General features: G+C 35.7%; 1 protein-coding gene across 1 annotated transcript; it reads right to left on the minus strand.

Moving 5' to 3' along the window:
• TRIQK (triple QxxK/R motif containing) lies at window positions 1-25,988 on the minus strand. The gene is made up of 4 exons (XM_036337688.1): window positions 25,945-25,988; window positions 19,638-19,719; window positions 10,359-10,444; window positions 1-3,063 (listed from the first exon to the last, which is right to left on the minus strand). The coding sequence occupies exons 1-4, from the start codon at window positions 25,957-25,959 to the stop codon at window positions 2,950-2,952; spliced, it is 297 nt and encodes a 98-aa protein (XP_036193581.1). The 5' UTR covers window positions 25,960-25,988; the 3' UTR covers window positions 1-2,949.
• Window positions 25,989-26,197: the final 209 nt, after the last annotated feature.

The following is a 26,197-nucleotide window of genomic DNA, read 5'->3' on the forward strand; positions in this document are numbered from 1 at the left end:
TGAATATTGTAATTTTTAAATTTTATTTATTAGGTGCACATAAATTTGATCATCTAATACATACAAAAACTGTGCCAGACTCTAGGAGGACTAAAAAATATTAACTGAAATTTTAACATGCATTTATTAAATACGTGTAGATCACTATATTATTGAAATTATAAAAATGAATAAGAACATAAGAACATATTATCAGTATCTTACAATCACTGGTTGGGATGGGGGTACTCTTTCCATCTTTATGAAATATTGAAAAGACAGAAAATCTTCAAGTGTTTTGCCACCTTAAAACAATAACAAACCCCATGCTGCTACTAAGATAGACTTTTTGTTCATTTGTTTTAAAAGAAATTCTAGATGAGGTTATATTTTTACAATATTTCTTCTCAAATGAATTTTAATCTTTATTTTATATCCAAGGTTCATTCACATAGGCAATATATTAAGTCTGCTGCATTAGTTGCAATTTATTCTGCAGAATATGTGAGCAGATTCTAACATTCTGAAAAGTCATTATAATTTTCCTGTATTTGTCTTCTGGGTTACTCTGAGCAGTCAATTATTGGGGGGGGGGGGGGAACCCATGCTTCAAGTTTGTATCTGGTGCCAGTCGCAGATTTATGCCAAACACCACTTACTACTCAAACGTGTAGCCCCCTGGAGCTGCAGGCTGACTACCACCTACCTCTTCAAAGATTGAAACCAGACTACGATCTGGGATTTCTCTGCAGAGGACTGGCTGCTTCCCAGTTAACGTGAGTATGCAATATTTGCACTTCACAAAAACAGTATTATATAAGCATATGTTGTCTCATTTTACCTGCTATTTATTAAAATCCGAGTTTAGCCTTTGGGACTTACGGTTGTCTGTGGCTATCCTAAGTCAATCAGTCATACGGACTAGCCATAGGTTCAGGGTATCAGAAAACTAGGTAATGACACTTTATTATTACCTAGTGGGTTTTGTTTTGTTTTGTTTTGTTTTTTTCACGATAATATTCAAACATTTCCAAGAGTATAATCATCTATTTTATATATTACGAATTCTGTTATATGTCACTTGGATTGGTATTTAATAAACAATTACTACATATCCTCTCATTTAAATTATCACTGAAATTAGCAATAACTTTAGTAAGACTGTTTTTAATGCCATATGGGAGGGGGAATAACTACATGAAAACTGTTCACGTAAATGGAATAGGAGTGGAGAAAAAAGTATTTCTTGACATGTGGCCTGTCACTTGGGAAAGTAAAAGGCCCATCAGATCCAAAATGCCAGCTTGGATATTCCTTTGCCACCCACTCCACAGACAGACATACCACATGGCATTAAATGCTGTAACCTTTCCTAAAAATGCCATTTGGGTTGGTCTGCTGCGGTGAGTGTAGAAGAACTCTTGGTCTGCCTCTTAAGTTTGTGATTTCAAGGGGAAGAATCCAGTAAATAACAGTGTCTAAATTTTGCCCTCAAATGTTTGGCATAAATGATTTGTGAGAATATTGGAAATTTTGGCTGTTTTCACACTGATGAATAATTATGCAACTTGAAAACATTCTGCAGAACATAATGCTATAGTCACATCCACTATTTGCAAAAGTCTCAAAGAATCTGTAGGGTATTTATGAAAGCTTTCTTCCCTTGGCAAGTATGGAAACAATTTTAACATTTTATTTATTCTTCATAAGTAGAATGCATATACTATAAAACATTTTGTGCACATGTTTCAAACTATTCCTTTTCTATAAATCTTTATATAAGAAAGTAGTTATCTATCAGTAAACAGTAAACACATATTCTTCCATTTTCTAACCTTTATGTATTCATGTGTTCTAAAAATATGAAGAAATTCCATTATCAATAAAAATATTGAATATATTTGTCATTATAGTGTAACAAATGCAAAATAGCTTGAAAAAATTATATAAACAAAAAGCTGTATATGCCAGTAATGAGACATATATTTCCTACTTTTTTTTCATAAAAGAGTTCTAATTGGTTATCTGTCAAGAGAAAAAAATGTAATTTTGTAAAATACCTTGTATCGTTCAGCTTTAAAAGATAACCATGACCCACGAAAATTACTCTGAATAGGTAGGGCTTCTCCTAGTACCGTACGTGAAAAAGACTGCACAATTATATGACAGATTGCTGCATAAAGCCCGAACAAGAGAAGCAAACTGATACCGCAAGCAGCCAGAACAACATAATTAAAATAGAATTCCAAGTTTATATTAATAGTCTCATAAGTTAATTAAAATCAAGATCAACTGAACTTTCTATTTACACCAGCTTAGACGGCCTAGGAGGAAAGGAACTCTATTTCAGAGACATATGTGGCTCTTTGCGCTTCTGTCATCCAGGTGCCACTTCTGATGGAGCACATGTGCACTGAACAGTTGGCAAAGAAGGAAAAAGATTACTGTAGCTGTCTGTGCAGATAGTCTCTCTAATGATACAAAATATGTCTGGAAAGAAAGCAAGACTTCTTTGTAAAACAAAAAATTTCCCATGACTTTTCGCTCCTTCTTCGGCCCTGGATGTGATTTGAGTATGTTTCTGTAAATAAGGATATATACTTTGGCTTCTGATGTATGCATGGAACAAAAATAGGTTTAGGAATCTGCAAGTGATGGAGTTATCCATGTAGACTGGTAAAACATCTGAAGGATTTGGGATCTGTTTCCCATTTTATCTAAATGCGCCATGAACAGGTTTCCTGTGTAAGTAGGAGGATTTATGAAAGTATTCAGTAGCATACATTACACTACATTGCTAGGGTAAGGTTCTTTTCTTGATACACTACGCAACTATTTAAAAAATATTTCTCCAAAGTGAAAATACTAGCAGGAAGAACTCAAGATGTTGTAGTCTCAGTATTCAGAAAGCACTGCTCCCCAAAGGTCCTTTTATAAATATTTTCTTATAATGCATTGATTGCTGCTCAGCTAATTTTCATCCGGTTCCAGATGAGGGTCAACATCTGTGGACAGTCTGAGATAAAAGAAAGCATAGAAAGCCAGGAGGAGGGCCAACAGAGCTGCGAGTACAAGGCCAACTTCCTGAGGAAGAAAAAGAAAGTAGACTTGAAATTGATAAAATGAGATTCATTAATGTTATCAGTTTCTTCAGATAAAATAACCACGATTCCAGTCTCGAATGAACATTTTGAAACTAATAATCACATTCATTTGAACACTTTTGCCATTAAGAAGCATAATTTGACAATATCCATTTCAATGGCAAGTACATCAGTGAGTGCGTCATTCTATATTATTTTTATTTAATTTGTTTGCGTTTCACTAATAGTGAAATTAACATTTATACTTTTAAATATGTCTTCATAGTTTGGATATCAAAATGTTGGGGACAAGAAATGTTGTTTGCGCCTACAAAGTTTATCTATTCTCTATTTAGTTATGTTTAATTTTATTTCTTGCTTCAATAAATTTATTATTAGAGTTGCACTTAAGTCACAGATCTTTAAAAATTAAATGATCATTTCTTTTCTAATAGATTATGCCTCTTTAACATCTTTATTAAATACTAGAGGCCCAGTGCACAAATGGTGGGGCCTTCAGTCTGGCTTGTGCCCTCTTGCAATCCGGAACCCCTGAGGGGATGTCAGAGAGCCGGTTTCAGCCCAATCCCCACAGGCCAGGCTGAGGGACCCCACTGGTGCAGGAATCCGTGCACCAGGCCTCTAGTATGCATATAAGATCTTTGGTTAATCTCTTCCTGCCCTCCCCCTTCTCCCCTTCCCTCTGAGATTCATCAGTCTGTTTCATGTTTCCATGCCTGTCCGCTGAGCATCTGCCCCCTGGTAGCCAGTGCGTGTCCTAGCTACCAGTCAAATGGTCGAATGGTCTCTTAGGCTTTTACATATATACTAAAGGCCCAATGAAATTAGTGCAAGGGCTTGGCTCAGCTGCCTCAGCCCTCACAGCCCCACCTGCCTCGGCCCTCACAGCCCCGGCTGCCTCGTGGCCCCGCGTCCCAGCCCACTGGTCATTCCAGAAGGTCATCTGGACGGTCGTTATGGAAGGTCGTTCTGCCATGCAGTGTAATTAGTATATTAGCTCTTTATTATATAGGACTAGAGGCCCGGTGCATAAGATTCGTGCACTTGGGGAGGGGGGGGGGGCGGCGTCCCTCAACCTGGCCTGTGCCCTCTCACAGTCCAAGAGCCCATAGTGGGGAGCGGGCCTAAGCCGGCAGTTGGACATCCTCAGTGCTGCCGCGGAGGCGGGAGAGGCTCCCGCCACCACTGCTGCACTCACCAGCCATGAGCCCGGCTCAGGGCTTCTGGCTGAGTGGCCCTCCCCCTGTGGGAGTGCACTGACCACCCGGGGGCAGCTCCTGCATTGAGCGTCTGCCCCTGGGTGGTCAGTGCATGTCATAGCGACTTGTTGTTCTGCTGTTGGGTCAATTTGCATATTAGCCTTCTATTATATAGGATAGATTATTTTGTTGAACCTCTAATTTTTATATTCTAAATCCTATAGATTATATAATGTGGTAAGACAAACTGAACACTCAGTTCATGAAGCATGATACAGTATAATTCATCACAACTGTGAAGAATGGCCCTGGATTTTTCCTTGGTAATTTAATGTGGGTCATATTAATCAATTATGTTGAAATAATAGTTAAAAAAAATACTACATATAAATGGCAATATTCATACTATGTCTCAAAAAGTCTATAAAATTTTAAAATATATACACACCATCAAGGAATTTCCTCAATAGTAACATATCACTTGGCTAAATACAAAAAACAGCAAATAGTGCCAGTTCCGTATCCTAAAGGGCCTAACCACTGCCTTCTAATTTTCACTCATTTCTCACACCCCTTCCTGGCATTATTTTACGATACAGTAATTTATTTGCACTCACATGAGTGCATTTTACATTTCATTAGAATGCAAAAGCAATAATTCAACATATGCCAACTAATAAACGTTAAAAACACTAAAATGAGTATGTTGTGGTGAAAAGGGGGCCATGAGAAAAGCATTTCGGGGAACCACACACTGGCGGGTGGATAAGGTGTAATGTTAAGATTTATTGGAGCAAAAACAAACTGTGCCCAGATGTCAGTGTTTCACTCACAGCTCTGTTCTGTGGCAGTCCTGCTTCTGGGGTCTCAGCCCTGCACCTGTGGTCCCCAAGCCCAGGAGGGCCAGGGTCCACTAATGCCGAATTCTCTGTGCCTCATTTCTCCACCTGTTCATCCCCCACCAATGCTGCACTGGGGCCACACCTGGGCCTCAGCTTGGGCCATGTGAGTACTAGAGAGAGAGAGCAAGCACATGAATGAATGAATGCACATGTGCTACCCCCAAGGGCCTTTGTTAAGCTTTGCGTATATGACATTGCTTTTGGGAGAGAGCAGGCCTTCTTTCAAACTCACCAATCTCTTTCCTAATCCTTCCCAGGTCTATGCTGGGCCCTTCCCCTAACCAATCCTTTTTCAGGATCTACTGGGTTTCCTGTCCCTTATCCAATCGGATCCTTTTCTGAGATTTCCCAGGTTAGGCTCTGCCCTTTATGTGGCTATTTTGGCTCCTACTGTGCATGCCTCGGAGTTTTGCCTCCTCATCTGGTTTCCACTGCACACATGCTTTCTCCCCATGTGCCATCTTGGTTTCTACTGCCCATGTGCCTAGCAAAGAATTTCCCAGGGAGGGAACTGGTCGTCCCCCGGGAGGACTGGAAAGCCAGTCCCTCCCCACTACCCACTGGGGTCGGGGAGGGGGCGGGGGGGAGGAAGGGTATAGGGGAGGGGGAGGTGTGAATCCTCTTGGCAGGGGTTCAGCAATCTCCTGGGGTATCTGAAGCTATAACTTCCACACTTAATCAGGCCTAGGCATAGCCAGTTCTGTTCCCGTTCCCGTTTCTTTCATTAATTTCTAACTAGCTGCCTAGCTGCCTAGCTGCCTATGCTAACAAACATGGTTTATAGTCAACAGGAAATGTTTACCTGATTGTTGAAATTATAAATGGACACCTTATACAGATTTTTAACTTCATAATTACATTTACTTAGATTTCCAAACTGTGAGAATAAATATTAATAAAAGCCATGGGGTTAAAAGATTCAGTGTCAACTATTTTTCTAAGATTTGATTTCTCTGATCTGATATATAATGTCAAATGAAAGTGAATTTTTCTTTGCTGCAGTTTGGAACATTCTGGCATCTCCAAAGGGCATGGTAGCATCAGACAGGTTTCATTCATTTTCTTACAGCCACAGCTGTGCTCCCAGACCCATCTGGTTACACAGCGACCAATTCTAAAAGGACGTATAGACAAGTGGCCCACATCTGCAAAGTCTACCTGTTCTCTATAGTGGACAACAAAGCTATCCAACAGCCTTGGTGTCCACTCACATGTATTTAACGGAAGAATAACTTCTGTGCTCTTGACTGGAGGCCATGATTCTCATCTCATTGATAATCGCCTCTGATCGGTGCTTTTCAACCTCTTCTTGTCCTTTCACATAACTCTATATCATCTTACTGTACATTTTCAGAATATCCAGAGGCATTATAAAAGGCCTTAAGGGTAGGAAGCAGAGAACATTCATAGGATACAAGGTCAGAGGACCCATTAATTCAATTAAGTCTATTCAATATATGGTGTGGGAGGGAGGGCTTAAAAAGTATTGGATGGAGAGGTATAGCAAATAAGTTTTTTTCCAAATGTCCTATTCTGTTAAGAAGACGCGTATTATAGAAACTGCATGTTTGGAGGGTTAAAGCACGGTAAAGTTAGAAGATACTTCTTTCAGGGTGCACTAACCTTAACTTAGAAACCTGTAGGCATTAATGGCTCCACCCCCTGGCCATTTTTAGTTTTAAATCAGAAATAACAAAAAATAAAAAATGTTTCCAGCTGGCTCATCTGAAGGGGTTGTTAGAAGGATCTGGTTGACACTTGGATATTTTTGTTTATATAAAAGAATTTTTTGATACTAAATTTTTATTTTTATTCTTTTATTATGATTATACCTTTCAACTAAACATTTCAATAAACTAGTTAACTATTTATTTAACAAATTCAGCTTATCTTTTTCCTTCTAAATACTAGGAAACATAGGTATTTATATTCTAAAAATATTTTTAGTGATTTTGTAATTTTTGAAATATAATCTTTTAATTGGACAGCAGCCAAATAGCACATATTATTGTGCAGATATATTTTAGGTGATATTCATTGCATTAGTGGGCCATACATTAGGACATTTTGTTTACATTGGTAAGACAGAGGAAATAAAAATAGCTTCTCAATAGAAATTAATCCTAGATTCTGACTGCTATTCTTATTCTAAATAATGACTGTTTCCTTAAAACATTTTCTATTTCTAAACATACACTTACAGAAAGTGCTAGAGCCTCTGAAGTTAAGGACCCTATTGTAAAATTCTTTATATTTCCAGCTCGTGATTTCTCAATAAATACTGATAACTTTCCATGGTACTAAAATCTGGAAATGATTTTTTGTATACATTCCTCTAAGATAATCATGTCTTATTAATCTTTCCACAGGTTCTACAACATCATGGTACTATAGTAATTTTTAAATTAATAACAAAGGATTAAGATTTATACAATTTAGATGTAAAGTTTATTAAAATTATGTAATGCTTTGGAAACTTCACATCAGTAATAATACTACTACATAACACTATTTCCACAGCAAAACTGAGAACATTTTGTAATATATAATGTAGTCACACAATGCAGACTTAGTTGAAATCGGGGATCATCAGGCCAGTGACAAACATCCAAGGAAACTCTTATTTATACAAACCAGTAATAACTAACACAAATAAATACTTATTCGATCTGCTAACAATTCATAAAGGACTTCTATGTGCTAGGTTCAATGTTAAGTATTTTCCTTTTAATATTAAACTCTCCTAACACTGTGAAGTAAATGGAATAATCTCCACTTACAAATGTGCCAGCTTGAATTCAGCTGGATCACGGTAAGAGCTAGAGGCAGGAGGGATTTGATCCTGGGCCTCTTTATGTTGTGTTCATTGTTGTCATTTCTGTGATTTCTCTATTCCATGCAGCTACTCATAGTTTCTGTAGATTTAAGTTATTTTAAGACCATAACTATAATTCATTTTAAAGAATAAGCAGTGAAGTGGTAAACTATTGTCATATTATGGCCATCCTGTATCAACCAGATAAGAGTCAAACATGTTTGATGTTCATTAGTCCCTAGTTGCTTCTCTGACATTATCAATATGGATAAAATGACTCGCTGGGGAAATTAATAGCATTAAATAGCAAGTGCTAAAAGAAACTTTGTTATTTAAAATCCTATGCTAAAATGACAATGTAATCAAACTTTGACAGGGCAAACTAATTGGTATGCCAGATTTGAAATGTAAAACACCTCCACGGTTCTGATTCTAAAAAGTTTCATATTATTTAATGAGCTCTTTACATAAATTTGCAAGCAAAGTAAACAATATTTAAAGTTAAGGCTTTTCTCCCATACGCTCATAAACCAAAATGATATGCTAGCTTATTTTTAAAAAGTTATGTTCTGATGTCAGAAACTCTTATGCACATACTTCAAACTGTAAATGAAATCTAAGAAAAATTTTCTCATAAATAAACAAATTCCACATTGCTTTTTAAAAAGACAAATAATTGCACTATAAGGTAGACTCATCTCACACCGGGAACATAGTTATTTCCTTAAGTTAAAACAACAACAATAATAAGAGCAGCCCGCCTGGTGTCTCAGTTGGTTGGAGCATCCTCCCATACAACAAAAAGATTGAGGGTTCATTCCCAGTCAGGGCACATACCTAGGTGTCAGGTTTGATCCCCATTGGGGGTGCATACAGGAGGCAACAGATCAATGTTTCTCTCTCACATGATGTTTCTCTCTCTCTCTCTCTCTCTCTCTCTCTCTCTCTCTCTCTCTTCCTCTATCTCTAAACTCAATAAACATATACATGGGTGAGAACTAAAAAAAATTATAAGAGCAAATAAAAAGGAGGATGTGTATGAGAAAGTGGCATATATTTATAGATGAATGGCTGCACTATTTCTCAAGTTTTACATTACAGTTGTTCATTTTATTGTGCCACATGTGGAGTTAGCTGGCCCAATATTTTCTAAAAACAAAAACACAACATTGTGAAAAGTCAAAGTACATAACATATTACCTTGGTGAAAAATGACTTCTGTAATGTTCTCATTACAAAAGACAACAATCGGGTAACTAATTGTAAAAGAAAAAAACTAAGCACTGCTTTTAGAAAGGTTATGTTATGGAAATAATTTTTAAAATGAAATTTCATATGAAATTAGAAGAAAACTTCAAAAGATTAATCATCTCTCTTTTAAACAAAAGGGCAATCTACTTTTTTATTTTCATTAAAAACTGACCCAGCACTAACTGAGGAGATTGTATTATAAAAACATATCACATCACACGGCAATGCTTGATCAAAATCAGCAATCAGGAGTAAAAAGAAGCAGTGTTTCATCATAATAGCAAATTCTGGAAGACAACCAAATATATCATCTGGCAGTTCAACAGCTGTTACAGCTTGGTAGTAATACCTTGGCATTTGCTATAAGCTATAACTTTGAAAAATTGATTTTTCATCTGCCAGATAAAATACCCAAAATCTTCTTTTAACATTTTAATATTTAAATAAAATATATGTACTAGTCATTACAATTTGACACACTTGACAGTAAAGCCACCAAATTAATTTTCCTATTAATAGTTTGATTTGAGTATAAATACTTGGCAAAGAATTGACATGGGTAATAATGGAAATGTAATTTTGTTGAATTTCATTGTGCTAGCACAATGGATTAATATCTGCTAATATCATTCTCAGTTCCTTTTCTGAGAGAACAAGTTTGGGAACATGATTAGAATTCCATCATAGAGAGAACTGACAACAATAATAATTCAAAGAGTAAACTGACATATATTAATGATCTAAGAATATATAATTACAACTAAAATTTAAACAACTGTCAAATGAAATTTACTGAAAATGAGAATTTTTTATTTAGGCCACATAAATCACTGAAATGTATATTTAGTAGTCGGAAAAATAAATTGCAAATTTAAGTATAACTGGTTCTTGCAAGTGACACAGTGTTTTATTTTAAGACCTGGTAAAATCTCGGGATAAGAAGGATGTTTCCCATTAAGTAAATCCTTTATAAAAACCTTCAATTCTGGCATTCGACTTAGATTCTGAAATGTCATAAAACATTTAGAACTCAACATTTATGCAATCCAGTGATAGAAAACAAAGTGGCATGAATAGATCACATCTTAAAGTAATCAAGTATAGGTACCTTAATGCCTATTGCTGTTTTCTTTGCTTCTGCTTTTAATTTGGCTGCTCGTAAAATAGGTTTGGTTTTTTTATAATCCTGTTTACCTAGAAAGAAATAATTTCAGACAATGAGTTATGCTTATGTATACTTCCAGTTTAACAGCCATCTGAAATGTCAAAGAACGTTTAAATAGAGTAAAATTCGGACACGGTTGCAAAGTAGTTCCCAGTTATGGAAACCATAAACTTGTCTCCCTAAGATCAACTTTTCCTCCTCCTTTACTTTTTCAGGAAGAAGATTTGACAGGCATCTTTGATTTGCTGAGCAGTGATTATAAGAAAAGACAAAAACTTCTTTTAGCGAATAAGATGTTTAAAGTACAGAGAGTAAACCTTGTGGAAACATTTGGAAACAAATGTGTAAATAAATGAGTATACATAAGGTCCCATTAATGGGTAAAGCTAACTTAGTCTTCATAATTGATTAGAAGTTCATTCATTATAAATTTATTTTATTATTTTATTATGGATATTTTAAGTATTTAAGTAATTAACTTGAGAAATATTGTCAAGCTTTTCCAAGTAAGAAACTCAAAAAGATAAATAAATAACTTTTAGTCACTGAATCTTTTAGAGAACATACGCATTTAACTTTTGGTTCTTTTAATAGAAGACAGAATAAATATGGCTAGATAAAAGATATAGGATAGCTACATTTAGATATTAGTTTTCATTTCCTCTACCACATTTCACAGCCAAAAACGAACAAAACTTAGTGCCACCAAATATCTTTTTTTGGGGACCATCTCATGACGCCACTGAGTAATGCCTATTAGTCTGTAAAGAAAATAGATTTAACAATAACAACAAAATCACTGACTAGAATAATATATATTTTGTTAACCACACTTTTAACTAAGAACTGGGTCAAATGAGTCTCAAAGATAACAGTATGTTATTCTGAGTGGGACTGAACATTTGACCATATAATCGCTTCAGCTGTTTTATATTCTGTTATGCGGCCATGTTGTTTCCATTTTACTCTCTTTCCTTTCAATGATCAGTTCTTTCCAAAAATTACCTCTTTTTTCTTTAATTTCCACATCTTCCACACACTAAAATAAATTCGAAAGCGGTTGATCTAAACTAAAATACATCATGCACATGCAATGCATGATATATTTCTCAATGTATCTGTGTGAGCGAGTAGAGGGATTGAGCAAAAAAAATAAAAGAAAAAAACTCATGGATACTAGTATGGACAACAGCATGGTGACTGCAGGGGAAATGGGGTTGGGGGTAGATGGAGGAGGGAACAGGAGAGATAAATGGTGATGGAAGCATACTTGACTTGGGGTGATGAACACACAATACAGTGTAGAGATGATCTGTTGTTGAACAGTGCACCTGAAACCTGTATAACTTTGCTAACTAGTGTCTCCCCAATAAATTCAATAAAAAAGGAAAAAAATAAACATATAAATAACTAAACAACATTTTTAAAAATTAGAAATGGCAGAGAGGAGTCAACTGGATGGGAGCGATGAAGAAATGCTATAGTTGTGTCCATTAGACACATAAACGTGTTTGTTTGGCTAGAGGTATATTTTTTAAAAAGAGTAATATTCACTGACTAATATTCACTCTGATTTCACATCTCAATGGTCAAACTATTCATGCCATTATTCCTGCTGAGATATGAAACTTTCCAGAACAATGAAAATGGTGACATATCAACTGCCTCTGACAACCACGGTTACAAAGCAAGTTTCTAATGAGAATCTACAGACAAGTTTACAGATTATAGATTTGAGGTTAAGCAGGCATTCTTGTTCTATCTCATATGTGCCCTATAATAATCTCTAGATGCAAGAGGGGGAAAATAAGCAAATGAAAAAAAGATTATCTTACATTAACCAGTACGCTTTTCATACACATATGCAATATTCTGGATGGTGTGTCTGCCATAAAACAAATTCAAATATACCTCAAAGAGTAAATGTTAAAGTGAGAATTTATCACTCTGCTTCACATCCCATATAACCATTGGTTAAATGTGTTCTATTTCGATTCAAATCCTATAATCTCAGAGAATATTGCAGATTTATATTACATTTGATATGAACATTTGAAACCGTATTATAAGTAGATGATTTTTAAAATTATTGTACATCTGGCACTGCTCCACATAGTGAATCTGTCATTAATTCAGTACTCTCCTTGCTGACTATGATATCCAAAAGTATATACTGCAACACATGGTTTCAGTCTACTCAGTGAAAACATTTACAGCAGCCATCTATTAAGTTATTTATAACTAAAACCAGATCTTTCCATTATATCCAAAGAGGTTTTCAACATGTTATTTTTGTTATGGCTTCAAGAAGGAAACCACCTGGTCGATGTGGCTCAGTTGGTTGGAGCATCGTCCTGTGCAGAGAAAGGTCATGGGTTCAATGCCTGGTTTGGGCACATATGTGAGGCAACTGATCAATGTTTCTCTTACACCGATGTTTCTCTCTCTCTCCTCTCTCTCACTCTCTCTCTCTCCCCGCCTCTCCCTCTCCCTTTTCCTTCCTCTCTTTCTAAAATCAATAAAAATATATCCTCATGAGGATTAAAAAAATAAAGGATGCCATATGTTCACGGTCGTAAAAAATATATATAACATCTAGAAGGCCCCACCTTCTTCTAAGTACTTACATTTAGAAAATACTAGATTTTAGATATAGATGGTTTCTTGACTACATTGTGTCTGATTTTGGTTATACTAATAATGCAATAACCAAAGTAGCTATTTAGCAATTGTTCATTACATTTTATCTATGGGAAAACCTAGATAACCCAAGCCTATGAAGCCAATCACGGGCAACTCTGCAAATCACATCTCCTTAGGAATTTTTCTTGCTGCTATTAATCTTCTTTTGTTGATGTTAGTGTTTATTTATTTAATTACTTTTATGGTCTAATTCTGTAAAGTTTGTTCTTTGTCATATACAGGCACTTAGCTTAATTTTCATCTGACTGACCGATAGTTTTCATAAATGCCTTGAACATTAAGTCTTCTGGCTTCACTGAGGGGCTGTGTGTGTATAGGGCAGTTGGGGGGGAGGCGTATACATTTTCCTGGATCTGTCTTAGCCTTCACTTCCCGCTAGCTTCCTCAAGATCATCAAGAGAAGAGATTATAGCCCTTTCTGTCTTTCTTGGCCGTGGTATAGCTGTGCACAGCCTTATGACTTTCTATGATTCCCAGGAATGTGTGTCAAAGATTTTTAAAGACTCTATGGACATCTTATTGCCTGGTTTTGTTTTATTTTAGGTTTTTTAGGTCAGCCACATACTAGCCCCAACTAGTAATGCTGACTCAGGTAGTTGTAATGTTAAATGCCCCATACTCATTGTTTTTGTCAAATGACATGGGAAAGGGGCTTTTCATAAAGACTGAGCTCTAAATCAGGTCAAATAAAGACAAGTTCTGAGAATGGGCTTTCAGTGGGCTGCTATCCAGGTCCGACAGTGACAATTCTCAGAGGATTTCTGCCTTCTCCAGTGCCTGCAGGATGTGGTTTTTCACAACCACTATAGTTGCAAGACGAAGGAGAGGAAAATGGAATTAGAACAAGTTAAACAAAACAAAGCACAGCATTCTTACTGAAATCCAGCTGTTTTTCTTGAATAAACATTCTATGGATTGTTGTAAGACTTTTGTTAATTTCCAAATATCTGAAAAAGTTGTTTTTAAGAATTTGTTGCCACTGTTTGTTTTGCTTTTATAAAGCACAACGTTCAGAAATAAAGACTTGGATTACTCACTAAAGGCAAAAGGCTCATCAAACCAAGATACTTAACAGAGACAAGAAGATCTAGAATGAATATTGGAGGAGACAGGTCATAAATTACAACTACAATGACCAACCAGAGAACTGATGATGATAACCTGAAAGTGTATTTATTTGCTTGCTCCTAGAGTGTAATGCCCATTTCCCCAGACAACCAATTACTCTGTAAAATCAGCATTATCAAATTTTAAAAAATATTTCTTCTTCTTCCTTTAGGCTGGGTCACAACAGGAGAAGGAAGGGAGGAAGGGAGGAAGGGAGGAAGGGAGGAAGGGAGGAAGGGAGGAAGAAAGAAAGAAAAGGTATCATTCAGTATCATTCAAGATCCTGGCCTTACAGAACAGCAGTGCTAGGCTTGGTTGGGAAACACCTGGGTAATTGTTGAGGATCTTCTTAGATCCTCTTCGGGTTTATCCTATATAATAAAAGGCTAATATGCAAATCGTCGGAAAGGCAAAACAACTGGTCGCTATGACACACACTGACCACCAGGGGGCAGACACTCAACGCAGGAGCTGCCCCCTGGTGGTCAGTGCACTCCCACAGGGGGAGTGCTGCTCAGCCAGAAGCCAGGCTGACAGTTGGTGAGTGCAGCAGCAGTGGCGTAGTGGTGCTAAGGATGTCTGACTGCAGGCTTAGGCCTGCTCCCTGAGGCATCAGTCAAACATCCCCCAAGGGTTCCCGGCTTGCAAAAGGGCACAGGCTGGGCTGAGGGACTCCCCCCACCCCGAGTACATGAAAGTCATGCACCGGGCCTCTAGTTTTCATGATAAAAGAAAGACAAAAATCCAAATTGAAATAGCATGAATATGAGGGAGAGGGAGGGAAAAGAGGAGGGAGAGATGAAAAGGTTAACTGATTATTGACTGATTCCAGGAGTTAAGCATAGGAGTTTAGTTGCGATTGACCTGAATTCAAGTCTTGACTGACTATGCAGAACTTTCTCTTCCCACCACCAGTTTCTGTTTCTTGCTTCACTCTGGAATCATGGCTATATCCAGCTCTGGCTCACACCCCTTTAAAACTAAGACCAAAGTGTAATGGGTACTTTTCCTTGGATTCATTTTAATTATTCTTATACCCAAACGATTATCAAGTTTCTTCCAATTACAGAAGAATAAGATAATGTGTCTAGTTCCCACTGCAACCAACTTTAACAAATCAAAGTAGTTTGTCTTTAATTTTTCCTGTTAAACACAGATTGATATACTTGAAAACGCATCGTACATAATCAACAGAATTTTCAGTCTTAAACAGGGAGTATGAGTATCAACTAAAAGCAAAATCATAACTAAAAAGAAAACACTGGTGCATAAGAATTTTCAAATTATGCCTGGATTTTTTTATAGCAAAGATGATACTACACATGTTCATATTTTTTATTTACATATACTTTGCAGACAATCTATGTAGTATCTGCTTTTCAAACAATATTTTAAAATGCCATTTTCAGTAATAATTTCTAATAAGCAGGTATTATCTGTTTTAAAAGTCCTTTCTTATTCAGTATGTTTAATATATTTAACTTTAGCATAGGCACTGTTTCTATAAAGAACCACAAGTAGCTATAAAAACATATAGTTAATAAAGATCATAAATAAGTTGGTACCATAATATTATCATTTACTATTCTTATGTTACATTTAGAAAAGAATAGAATTTATATGCTCTATTTGATACAAAATAAAAACCTATGTTTATGTCATTATTTGATATTTAATGCAATACTCATTTACACCTATGCCACTGCTTAATGAAAAAATACATTACTTAATTGCTTTATGTATTTGCTTTTCAATTCCTTAGCTTTGCCCACATATAAGACTGCATCTTTGCCCTGGGTTGGTATTGCTACCCAAGTTCATTATCATGTGAATATCTGGTTATTGTTTTATAAATGTTCCTCTTTCAGAAGACCCGTTTTTTTCTTTCTCGTCAGTGGACTTTATACCAACCGCACTCATTATCATCATGTGGCAGCAATGCTCTTCCTCTGCCTTAGCTGCTTTAAAAATTAATGCACGGTTATTTTCTGAATACTATATAAGCTGCTTATGAGTACATTATGCTATCAAGCAAGCACATGCAGAAAAGCTTCCTAAACTGTTATTCTTTCAGTGAAAATACAGCTGGTTCTGCTTCAAAGGCACATCTTTTCACCTGCAAATGGACTTGCTTCTACACTTATTCCTCAATTCATTGTCTTCTATTTGTGTCTGGAAATCTTTAATTGCCTTTAATTAGGAAAAAGTAAACTCAGTGCTTTAATCTTGCAAATACATTCAATCATAATTCTGTTTGGGATGAATACTGAGTTCTATTCACTGTCTGATCGCTATAACACAGATATATAATTTATTGTCCATTTATATAGACCACACCAATTAAGATACAATAGAAAAGCAGAGATGAGTCAAAATATTTGAAAAAAAATCTGCAGTCTAAATTTAATTGCTCAAAGAAATTACTGGAAGTCAAGTTATTTACAGCATGCCATAAATATTGAAAAAAATTAAAATTTGGTAATCAACAGTAAAAACTTTTATATTTCCTTCAACATTTTTTAGAATAGTTTCTCATCAACTGCTCTAAATCCCTACCTCCTTCCTCAAAAAACAAAACACTATTTAGCATCTTATTTTTCTCATGTTACCAAAATTACTTATGAAAGGGCAGTACAATTGGCATATAAAGTAATTTCTCAACTGCCATATGAACACAATTTTAGTTACTACATTAAAAACTACAAATAGCCTGGCCGGTGTGGCTCAGTGGTTGAGTGTCAACCTATGAACTAGAAGTTAGGGTTCAATGCCCAGTCAGGGCACATGGCCAGGTTCCGGGTTCGATCCCCAGTAGGGGGCGTGCAGGAGGCAGCCTACCAATGATTCTCTCTCATCATTGATGTTTCTATCTCTCTCTCCCTTTCCCTTCCTCTCTGAAATCAATAAAATTACATTAAAATAAATACTACAAATAACTGTAGAAAACTCATTACAAAAGCAAGGGTCAATAGTCTTTCTTATGGAGTCCTATAGCAAACTCAGTAGCTATGTTAATAAACAAAGGGTCTGCTTTTTGATGGCTACAAGATGAATAAAAATAATAAATGGCATGTTCACAAGCAAAAAATAATGAAAATGTTAGTCAAGTTAATAAAAAGAAAATTATAAAACCAGAAACACAATAAAAAATTCATAGTATACTTTTATTGTCAGCAAGACATACAAAATGATGCCACACAGTCACTCAAGAAAAAAAAAGGGGGGGGGTGTATCTATAGAAGTAAAACTTGCAAAAAGTATTTTTCTCAAAATTATTTAGAAATACCTGGGCAGATGAGAGGAAGCTGGTAAATTATAAATACCCTTATAAATAAAAATCTCACGCAAACTTTTTAATATTACGTTATAGAGGCAACTCAAATTAATAATTTTTCAATGCTTGGTCAGAACAGCTTAATATTAGTCATAAATTGTAAAGGATACACCATCACTTAACACCACATTAAGTACTAAGAAACAAGTACTATGCTTTAGTTTGCTACAAAGGTAAAGCAACAAGTTGCTCATGAGATATATAAATTACTTTCCAAAATAATCATATTAAAAAATGCTAACCAAGCAACAACTTATTATGTACACAGGGAAATGTAACTAAGTAGAAGATGGTATAAAAATATATCAAAGTCTACTTTGCACTTAGCCAAAAAATTTTCACAAACATTTTTAAAAAATACTTGCTGTGCGCAATGTACCCTTGGGGGTTCGGATACAAAATCAAAGGAAAGCAACGAAAGTATCAAAGGAAGATTTAAAAAACTTCAGGAAAGTTAAACAGCATATTTAAGTAAGTTTTCAAGTCAGTTAAAGATATTGCTTAATATTTTAAGAGAAACAACAGAACATTTAAGACTAATTCAAATCTTAGCCTTTTTTGTGCAGAAAAAGAATTCTCTCATGGTGATAGAAATCAGAAGAGTGGTTGCGCTTGGAGATTGGGTAGAGACTGCCTGCAAGCAGAGATGGGGGACTATGTGAGCAGATAGAAATGTTCTACATTGTCTAAATTCTAAGAACTGTGTATTGAAGAGTTGGATTATGGATCGATTTCCGATATGGTTACTCTTCAGTTATGTGGTTAGCCCATCCCATTTGATCAGAGACTTCAGTCTAGTAGGTCAGTCAGATTTAAACAAATCAATAACTAACAACTCACAATATTTATCCACAGCCATCCTACAAGTGAAGAAAGGATAATACACAATAAATCAAACATCATAAACCTCCCCTCAAGAAATTATCCAAATAGAAATACTGTTTTGTAATTTGCATTTATCTATCAGTTAAGTGAGTTAGATATTTACATAAGATCCTTTCATTATTTATTATAATAGTTGTTTGTTTTGTTTTTGTCTATTTAGGTTTCCTTTTGCATGAACTATTTTTTTTTTTTTGACCATTTTACTACTGAGTTTCAGGACTATTTTATTTATTTGTAGTAGGATTTTATTTTTCTACATATAAATTTTATTGGTTCTATGTATTCTAAATATTTTTTCACTTTATTTACATCTCTTTTGTTTTGCAGAAATATATTTTCTTTTATGGAGAGCACCTTATGTATCATATTTATGTAATAGGTATATATTCTTTTGGTATCAATTATTTCTACTTATCTTCTGATTTCTATTGCAACCTCTTGTTTATCCTTCAGTTATTTAGAAGGTTTTTTATTAACTATTTTTAATTTTTAAAAAAGTGGAATAGGAAGAAATGTGAACGAAGAGAATAGAGGTTAGGTAAGGAGAAGTTACCTTTTTTGCTTCTGACTACTAGTTTATTACAATTCGTTCAGAGTTGTGGTTGTAGTATATTGATTCTTTAAAATCGGGGGTCTTGGTTTGTAACTAGTGTGTAAGTAATTTTTTTATAAATACTCCACACATCCTTGAAAAGAATGGGTAGAAAATACTACATAGAGTATAGTATAAAACAGATAAGCTTCTTATCTTCCTATGCTGATGAGTGGCAGTACACCATTTTACTAACGTAAAAGTTTAATGGAGCATTTTGAGGTTATCAAATTATTACCATTAATAAACAAGAGAATTACAAGTTGTTACATGGATAAAAAAGATTAAATAGATGATAATATTAAAAATAGTGCCTATATAAAAGCACCTAGCCTTAAGAATAAATGTATTTTTTGCTTTTATTAAGTTAATAAAAACTATAAAAGCTTTGAAAAAAATTATAGTTAAACAAAATGTATTTCTCCATTAGTAGGCAGGACTGCACATTTTTGCTCCTTAAAAACTCTATACAGTCTTTTATTAACCACATTCTGTATGTTATAAGTATTAGGGGAAAGTTATTTTCTTAATACCACATATAATTGCTTTTTTTCTTTATCTTAATTTGCAGAAATGTATCAAAGGGAAATTTACCGCTTACCAATTTGCTTTCTGTACTGATCAACAGGAAGTTTTACAGTGGAGGCATCTTTTCTACCCATCTTTGATCTCCAAAATGCCTTCTGCAAAGAAAAGAAAAAAATTATGATGAAATCCTAAAAAATCAAAAGCACTGTCTACAAACTTCAGGAATAATTTATTCCATAAACTTCATCTCTAAAGCAATGGGTAAAAGTGCCTTTGACTTATTCCCATTAGATATTAGTAAAGAACACAAAATTATTTCAAAAAAATTATCAAGGATACAACTGCTGATAATTAAACTTCCCAATCATTTGTTCTTGGTAACACTCATTTTATCCAGAACTATCAATGCTAATTAAACCACACAGAGAGGGCACGTCTGTAAATGTGGAAATAACGTAGTACTGTGTTTATTCACATGGTTTGAAGCTGCAGGCAGGCTCTTGACAGCGTGTTTCTCTCCAATTACCTCCTCTGCTACACAACGAGGCTGAAGTTTGAATCCCACGTACTTCAAATTTTATTTTATAAGGCATGACACAGGTAACAAAAGCACTTGACTTTGAATTCTAGTTCTGCCTTTCTTCAGTAAACAGTTTAAACTACTACTGCATATTCTAATATTCTTATTCTTACTACATCATAAGCCCTGTTTGATTCAATCTACCACATATCTTTCAAATCCTATTAGTTTTATTGAGTTTAAATATTGCGGCAGAGACAAGCTACTCACCAAAATCCATATTCCCCTTTTCTTCCTGGCACAGAGTTACACTGTAATTCCTAACCTCAGTGCAAACACGTAACTGAGTTGTTGTTAGCAGAGTATGAATGGAAGTGATGTGTGTCACTTGCAGACCTGAGCATTAAGACCTCCCTTGTTGAGATCTCCCTTCCCCATCTAATTAGCTAGAATGGAAATGATCCCCAGACAAGCCCTAAGGGTACATTTACAGGAACATAGAACCTTGGTCAGCCTGGGCTGGAGGGGAGTTCTAACTTGTTTACCATCATAGTGCTCTGCTGAAAATGGAATGAACTTCTATTATGGTTGAGCACCTTACATTCATTGGTGGGGTCTCACTGCAGACCTAAGAGTTCCCAAGTGGCCTGGAAGTTGTTGCTCTGCTTCTAGTAAGGATGCTACTCGATAAAGACGAGGTCTGACAATAACTGACCTGTATTTAAGCAAGGGAATACAGAGCCAGAGAATCTGGAGACTAACAAGGTTGGAAAAGCCAACTTGTAAAAGCCAAATATTTCTATAAAATCAATAAAAGCATACCTTTGGGTTAGGATAAAAACAAAACAAAAACCTGCCCCCCACCCCACCAGCACTTCCACATACCTGTTCCCCTTAACCCCCTAGAAACTCACTTGAATGCCTGACTGGGAAGTTCAGGCTTTTGAGCCATAGCTTTCCCGTTCTCCTTGCTTAGGGCTCTGCCAATAAAGTGACTCTAAGTTCTTCGCTGCAGTTCTCAGTGTTTAGTGCTTGGCTCTTGTGTGCTGCGTAGACTAACTCTCTGTTCAGTAACACAAGCAAATAACTTCTACTGTCAGTATAATGGGCCTTCTTAGTAGTCTCCTGTGCAGCAGGTTTCATCATCATAATGAACCAAGACTCCTGTGTGTTTCCCATTCTTCTCTTTCAAAACAGCAGTAATTGCTGGAGGTAAGATGCAGTTATCCTCTGCTTTACCATTATTCATTAGGGGACTAGTGGCCCGGTGCACAGATTCATGCACATTGGCAGGAAATTAGAAGAAATATTTTAATATCGCTATTCGCCCTTTCTCTACAATAGAAGTGTCAACCAAATTCATGATTGACAATGACAGATCGAAATACATGCGTGCGACTGGTGCCAGTGAGAGCTTTATATGTCTCATGCATGCGCAAGTCAACTTAGCCTTTTATATATATACTTGCTTATATATATAAGAATAAACTTGCTTAATTAGACCTACTCTCTGATGTAGCTAAACTTTTTCCACCCCAACTTCTCTTTCAGGTAATTTTCAGCAACACAGCAGTAAATATAAACACGAAGGAGATTATTATTGTAGATCACGCAGGGAGAACAAGAATAAAATATTTAACTGCAGCAGTGTTTGACTATATTCTGCACAGTGAGAAAACCTGAAATCATTTTCAAGTTCCACCATTTCTTATTTCTTTTTAGTCAAGTCAAGTTTCTAAGCTATTTAAGTCTCTGTTTTCCAGCTAATGAAAAGAAAATAGGATTCCACCGAGTGTCCTACCTACCTACTCCAGGAATTCTGTGAGGATCAAATAAGATGAGGCATGGGAAAATGCTTCACAGACATTTGGTTAAAGTATGAAATGTTTGCACCTGGCTATGAAAAAACTGCGAGGCTAGCTGTTGGTAGGGAGAGGAAGCCGGGCGTTACCTGGATGGAGGGAAGGACACTTAGCATATTAGCCTTTACATATATAGATTGGTGAGACTGGGAAAGAGTAGGTAAATTTCATAGTCTGTAAACCTCAAGGAACCACATTCCAGTTTGAGAGGGGAGACCACCTTGGCTTCAGATCTTTGACTTTCTCCTGGATGCAACAGATGGGAACTTTAGGATTTCCCTTCTGGGAAGGCAGGAAAGAGGATGTGCATGGCTATTTCATGACAAGAAAGATGGACTATAGGAAAAGCTGTTGGCTACTCAATGAAGTACATGTTCTCTCTTTTGTTTACTGAGCACACTGGACCACATTTTCCAGCTTCCTTTGATGCTAGTTGTGGGCATGTGACTGAGTTTCAGCCAATGAAATATGAGTAAATTAATGCCTGCAACTTATTCATATGCTCCTCATTCATCTGGCTCAAATGGAGGTGACCTCCAGAGTGACACTGAAAAAAATGTCATGAAGATGGCAAATGTTACATCCTGGATCCTGAGTGACTGCACAGAAAAGGGCTATTCAACCAACTTGTTTTCCTCTTTCATGCTGACATGAGAACAAGAAATAAACTGTAGCATACGGGCCTCTGTCCTTTTTTGTATCTATTAATTATAGTCAGTAGTATCACCCTAATTAAAACAAACATGGTTAAATGTCTCCATATAAACTGATGTAATTGTCAAGGTATAGTTTTACTAATAAGCATTATTAAGGTTCTCAAATGCCAAATGAATTTGAATACGTTCAGACCAAACTGTACTGTTCACATATGTATATGGTCACACAGAGCAATGTTAGCAATGATCCCACCTAGTACAGTAAAAGGCACTCCCAAATTAATAATTTTTACATATGTATAAGAAAATTATAAACTCAGCAAAAATCCATTTTCCTATTCATAAAAATCTTCATATTTAATATTATGCTAATATTTAAGAATATACAAATGAAGACAAAAGTCAAATTACATTTTCATTCCTCATAAACCATGTAGTTACTAAATACAAGCTAACACATCCTTAAAATTCCAGAAATGAAACCAGGACATCACCTAATCCTATTGTCTCACTTTTAATAATTCAGAACATTAAAAATTAATACTGTTAATATAAATACCATAAAAATGTCAAAATATATACTTATTCATATAGAAACTATTTGCATAGTGTTTTGTATTTCTTAATTGTAAAGAGGAGTCATTTTAATTCATTGTGTGGAGCTAAAAAAATATATCACTTCATTTTAAAAGTTAGGATAAATGAATAAAACACAGAAAACATTACTTCCTCTTCAATTTAGTTTTGCTTGTCACCTTTATAGAATAACCTAAATTTTTAAAAATTACTTACACTATCCACCAAAACCGGTTTGGCCCAGTGGATAGAGCGTTGGCCTGCGGACTGAAAGGTCCCAGGTTCGATTCTGGTCAGGGGCATGTACCTGGGTTGCGGGCACATCCCCGGTGGGAGATGTGCAGGAGGCAGCTGATCGATGTTTCTCTCTCATCGATGTTTCTAACTCTCTATCTCTCTCCCTTTCTCTCTGTAAAAAATCAATAAAATATATTTTAAAAAAAAAATTACTTACACTATCCACTAAAACAGTCACTCACTATTCTTCCTCCAATTCCTTCCTGGTCATTTAAACCAACATCCTACCAAAGATAACATTTAGAGGCCAGTATTTTACTGATTCATTACATGTAATAAACAATAAAATAAGGGATCCACAGACAATATCTTTTCATCAAAGTAAATTGAATTTTATTTATTTTAAAATGCACTTTAAATAAAAAAATTATACCCCCAAAATCTTAAGAACCTAAATTTTTATAAGGATATACCATCTATGAACAAACACATTTTATATTATGTGAATATTAAAACTTTAAAAGAATTTCAACCTAGGAAATTAATTCAAGAGAAACAAATTTTAAATTTTTGTTCCTATTTTTTTTTAGTGGTTGGTAATCCCTAATCAAAATGTCAAAAAATGTAAAATCTTCATCTTGTCTTTGAAATTATTATATGCTACTAGAGGCCCGGTGCAAGAAATTCATGCGGGGGGTCGGGGGGGGGGGTGGCAAGGGGTTTTCTCCTCAGCCCGGCCTGCACCCTCTCACCATCTGGGACCACTGGCTCCTAACTGCTTGCCTGCCTGCCTGCCTGCCTGCCTGTCTCATTGCCCCTAACCACTCACCTTCCTGCCTCATCACCCCTAACCATTCTGCCTGCCTGCCTAATTACCCTTAACCCCTCTGCCTGCCTGCCTGCCTGATCACCCCTAACCGCTGGCCTGCCTCCCTGATCACTCCTAACTGCTCCCCTGACTGCCTGATTGCCCCTAACCATTCTGCCTGCATGCTTGATCGCCCCTAACTGCTCGCCTGCCTGCCTGATTGCCCCAAACCACCTCTACCTCGGCCCCGCTGCCAGAGCTTCGTCTGGAAGGTCAGTTGGCTGTCTGGTCTAATTAGCATATTATGCTTTTATTATTATAGATTCTTTGAGCAAAATGACATTCTACCAAATTTTAAGATGAAAGTGCCTAGAGAATGCAGGCATGCACAAAGGATTCACAATTTATTAGCTACAACAAACAAGAAGTTAGAAAAGAGATACCCATGCATGTGATGGTGACAACTGTCAGTGCCTCAGACATCTACAACCTCTAAAATAGTCTGACTTTTCTTTGTTCTTCAAAGCCTTACAGTAATCACCATTCTTTTCTATTGCTGTGATGGTTAGACAGCAAACTCCCGAGAAATCCAGGGAGACATTAGCACATACAGCCCCAGTTTCTAATAAGACATCTATTTGCATACAGCATCGGCACAATTTAAAATGTGCTCTGATAGAGGCGGAAAGGGAATAACAGATTTATATTAGCATGTACAATACCAAGATTGTTTTCACAATTTGATTCCTTGGAGAGGACATCTCATCACCTTCTTTTACAAAGAACACTACATTCCCTGAGGAACTAACTTGCTCTGATAGCTAAAGCAACTAAAATATGAATAAGAAAGTATTTATTATTTATGGACATTGCTGTAGGAATAATTTGATTAAATCATCAGAGATTTTAACATTTTTGAAACTTGATAACACATACTTAAGGAAGAAGGTACTAATTTTATTAAATATCTAAAACTGCATATTAAAATAATTCATAATTTCTTATTTAATTAAAACTTTCTACTCTTTAGAACTTTTAAGATTAAAAAGTGTTTTTGTTTTGCTGGGTGGTTCAGTTTTTTAGAATATCATTTAGATGTTCAGTTTTTTGAAGTATCATCCCAAATACCAAGAGGTTGTATGTTCGATGCCCTAATGGGGCAAATATGGGAGGTAATTGATATTTCTCCCGCATCAATGTTTCTCTCTCTTTCTCAAAATAAATCAATAAACATGTTCTCAGTTGAGGAATAAAAAAAAAGTGTTTTTGTTTTTAATATCCTTTCTTAAAATGGTTTTGCACATTAAAAAGTTGTTAACACCATTAGTAATCAGCAAAATGCAAATTAAAATTAAAATTTAGGTACCACTATACATCCACTAGAATGGTTCAAATAAAGATTAACTATACACAAAATAATTGGGAGGATGTGAAACAACTGAAACTCTGATACATTATTAAAAAATAATAAAAGAAAATTAAAAATTAAAAAATGGAATTTCCTTATGACCCAGAGATTCCATTTCTGGGAATATATCCAAAGAAATCAGAAGCACTGATTCAAGAGAATGTATGCACCCCTATGTTCATTGCAGAATTATTTATAATAGTCAAGATTTGGAAGCAGCCCAAGTGCCCATCAGATGAGTTGATAAAAAAAAAACTGTGGTACATTTAGACAATGGAATTCTACTCAGCCATAAAAAAGAAGGAAATCTTACCTTTTGTGACAGCATGGATGGACCTGGAGAGTATTATGCTAAGTGAAATAAGCCAGTCAGAGAAAGACAAATACCATATGATTTCACTTATATGTGGCATCTAATGAGCAAAATAAACAAAATAGAAACAGATTCATAAATACAGAGAACAGTCTGACAGCTTTCAGAAGGAGTTTGGGGGGTTGGGTGAAAAAGTAAAGAGGTTAAGCAAAAAGAAAACAAGCAAACATCCTCCTAGACATGGACACCAGTA

Source organism: Myotis myotis, unplaced genomic scaffold (genome assembly GCF_014108235.1).
Source record: "Myotis myotis isolate mMyoMyo1 unplaced genomic scaffold, mMyoMyo1.p scaffold_m19_p_16, whole genome shotgun sequence".
Classification (NCBI taxonomy): Eukaryota; Metazoa; Chordata; class Mammalia; order Chiroptera; family Vespertilionidae; genus Myotis; species Myotis myotis.

Excerpts from the sequence above, each read along its gene's own strand:
- TRIQK (XM_036337688.1), bottom strand. Across the intron at positions 10,445-19,637 it reads TCAGTACAGAAAGCAAATTG|GTAAACAGGATTATAAAAAA; the intron begins GTAAGCGGTAAA and ends ATTTCTTTCTAG. Across the intron at positions 3,064-10,358 it reads AAACAGCAATAGGCATTAAG|GAAGTTGGCCTTGTACTCGC; the intron begins GTACCTATACTT and ends TTTCTTCCTCAG.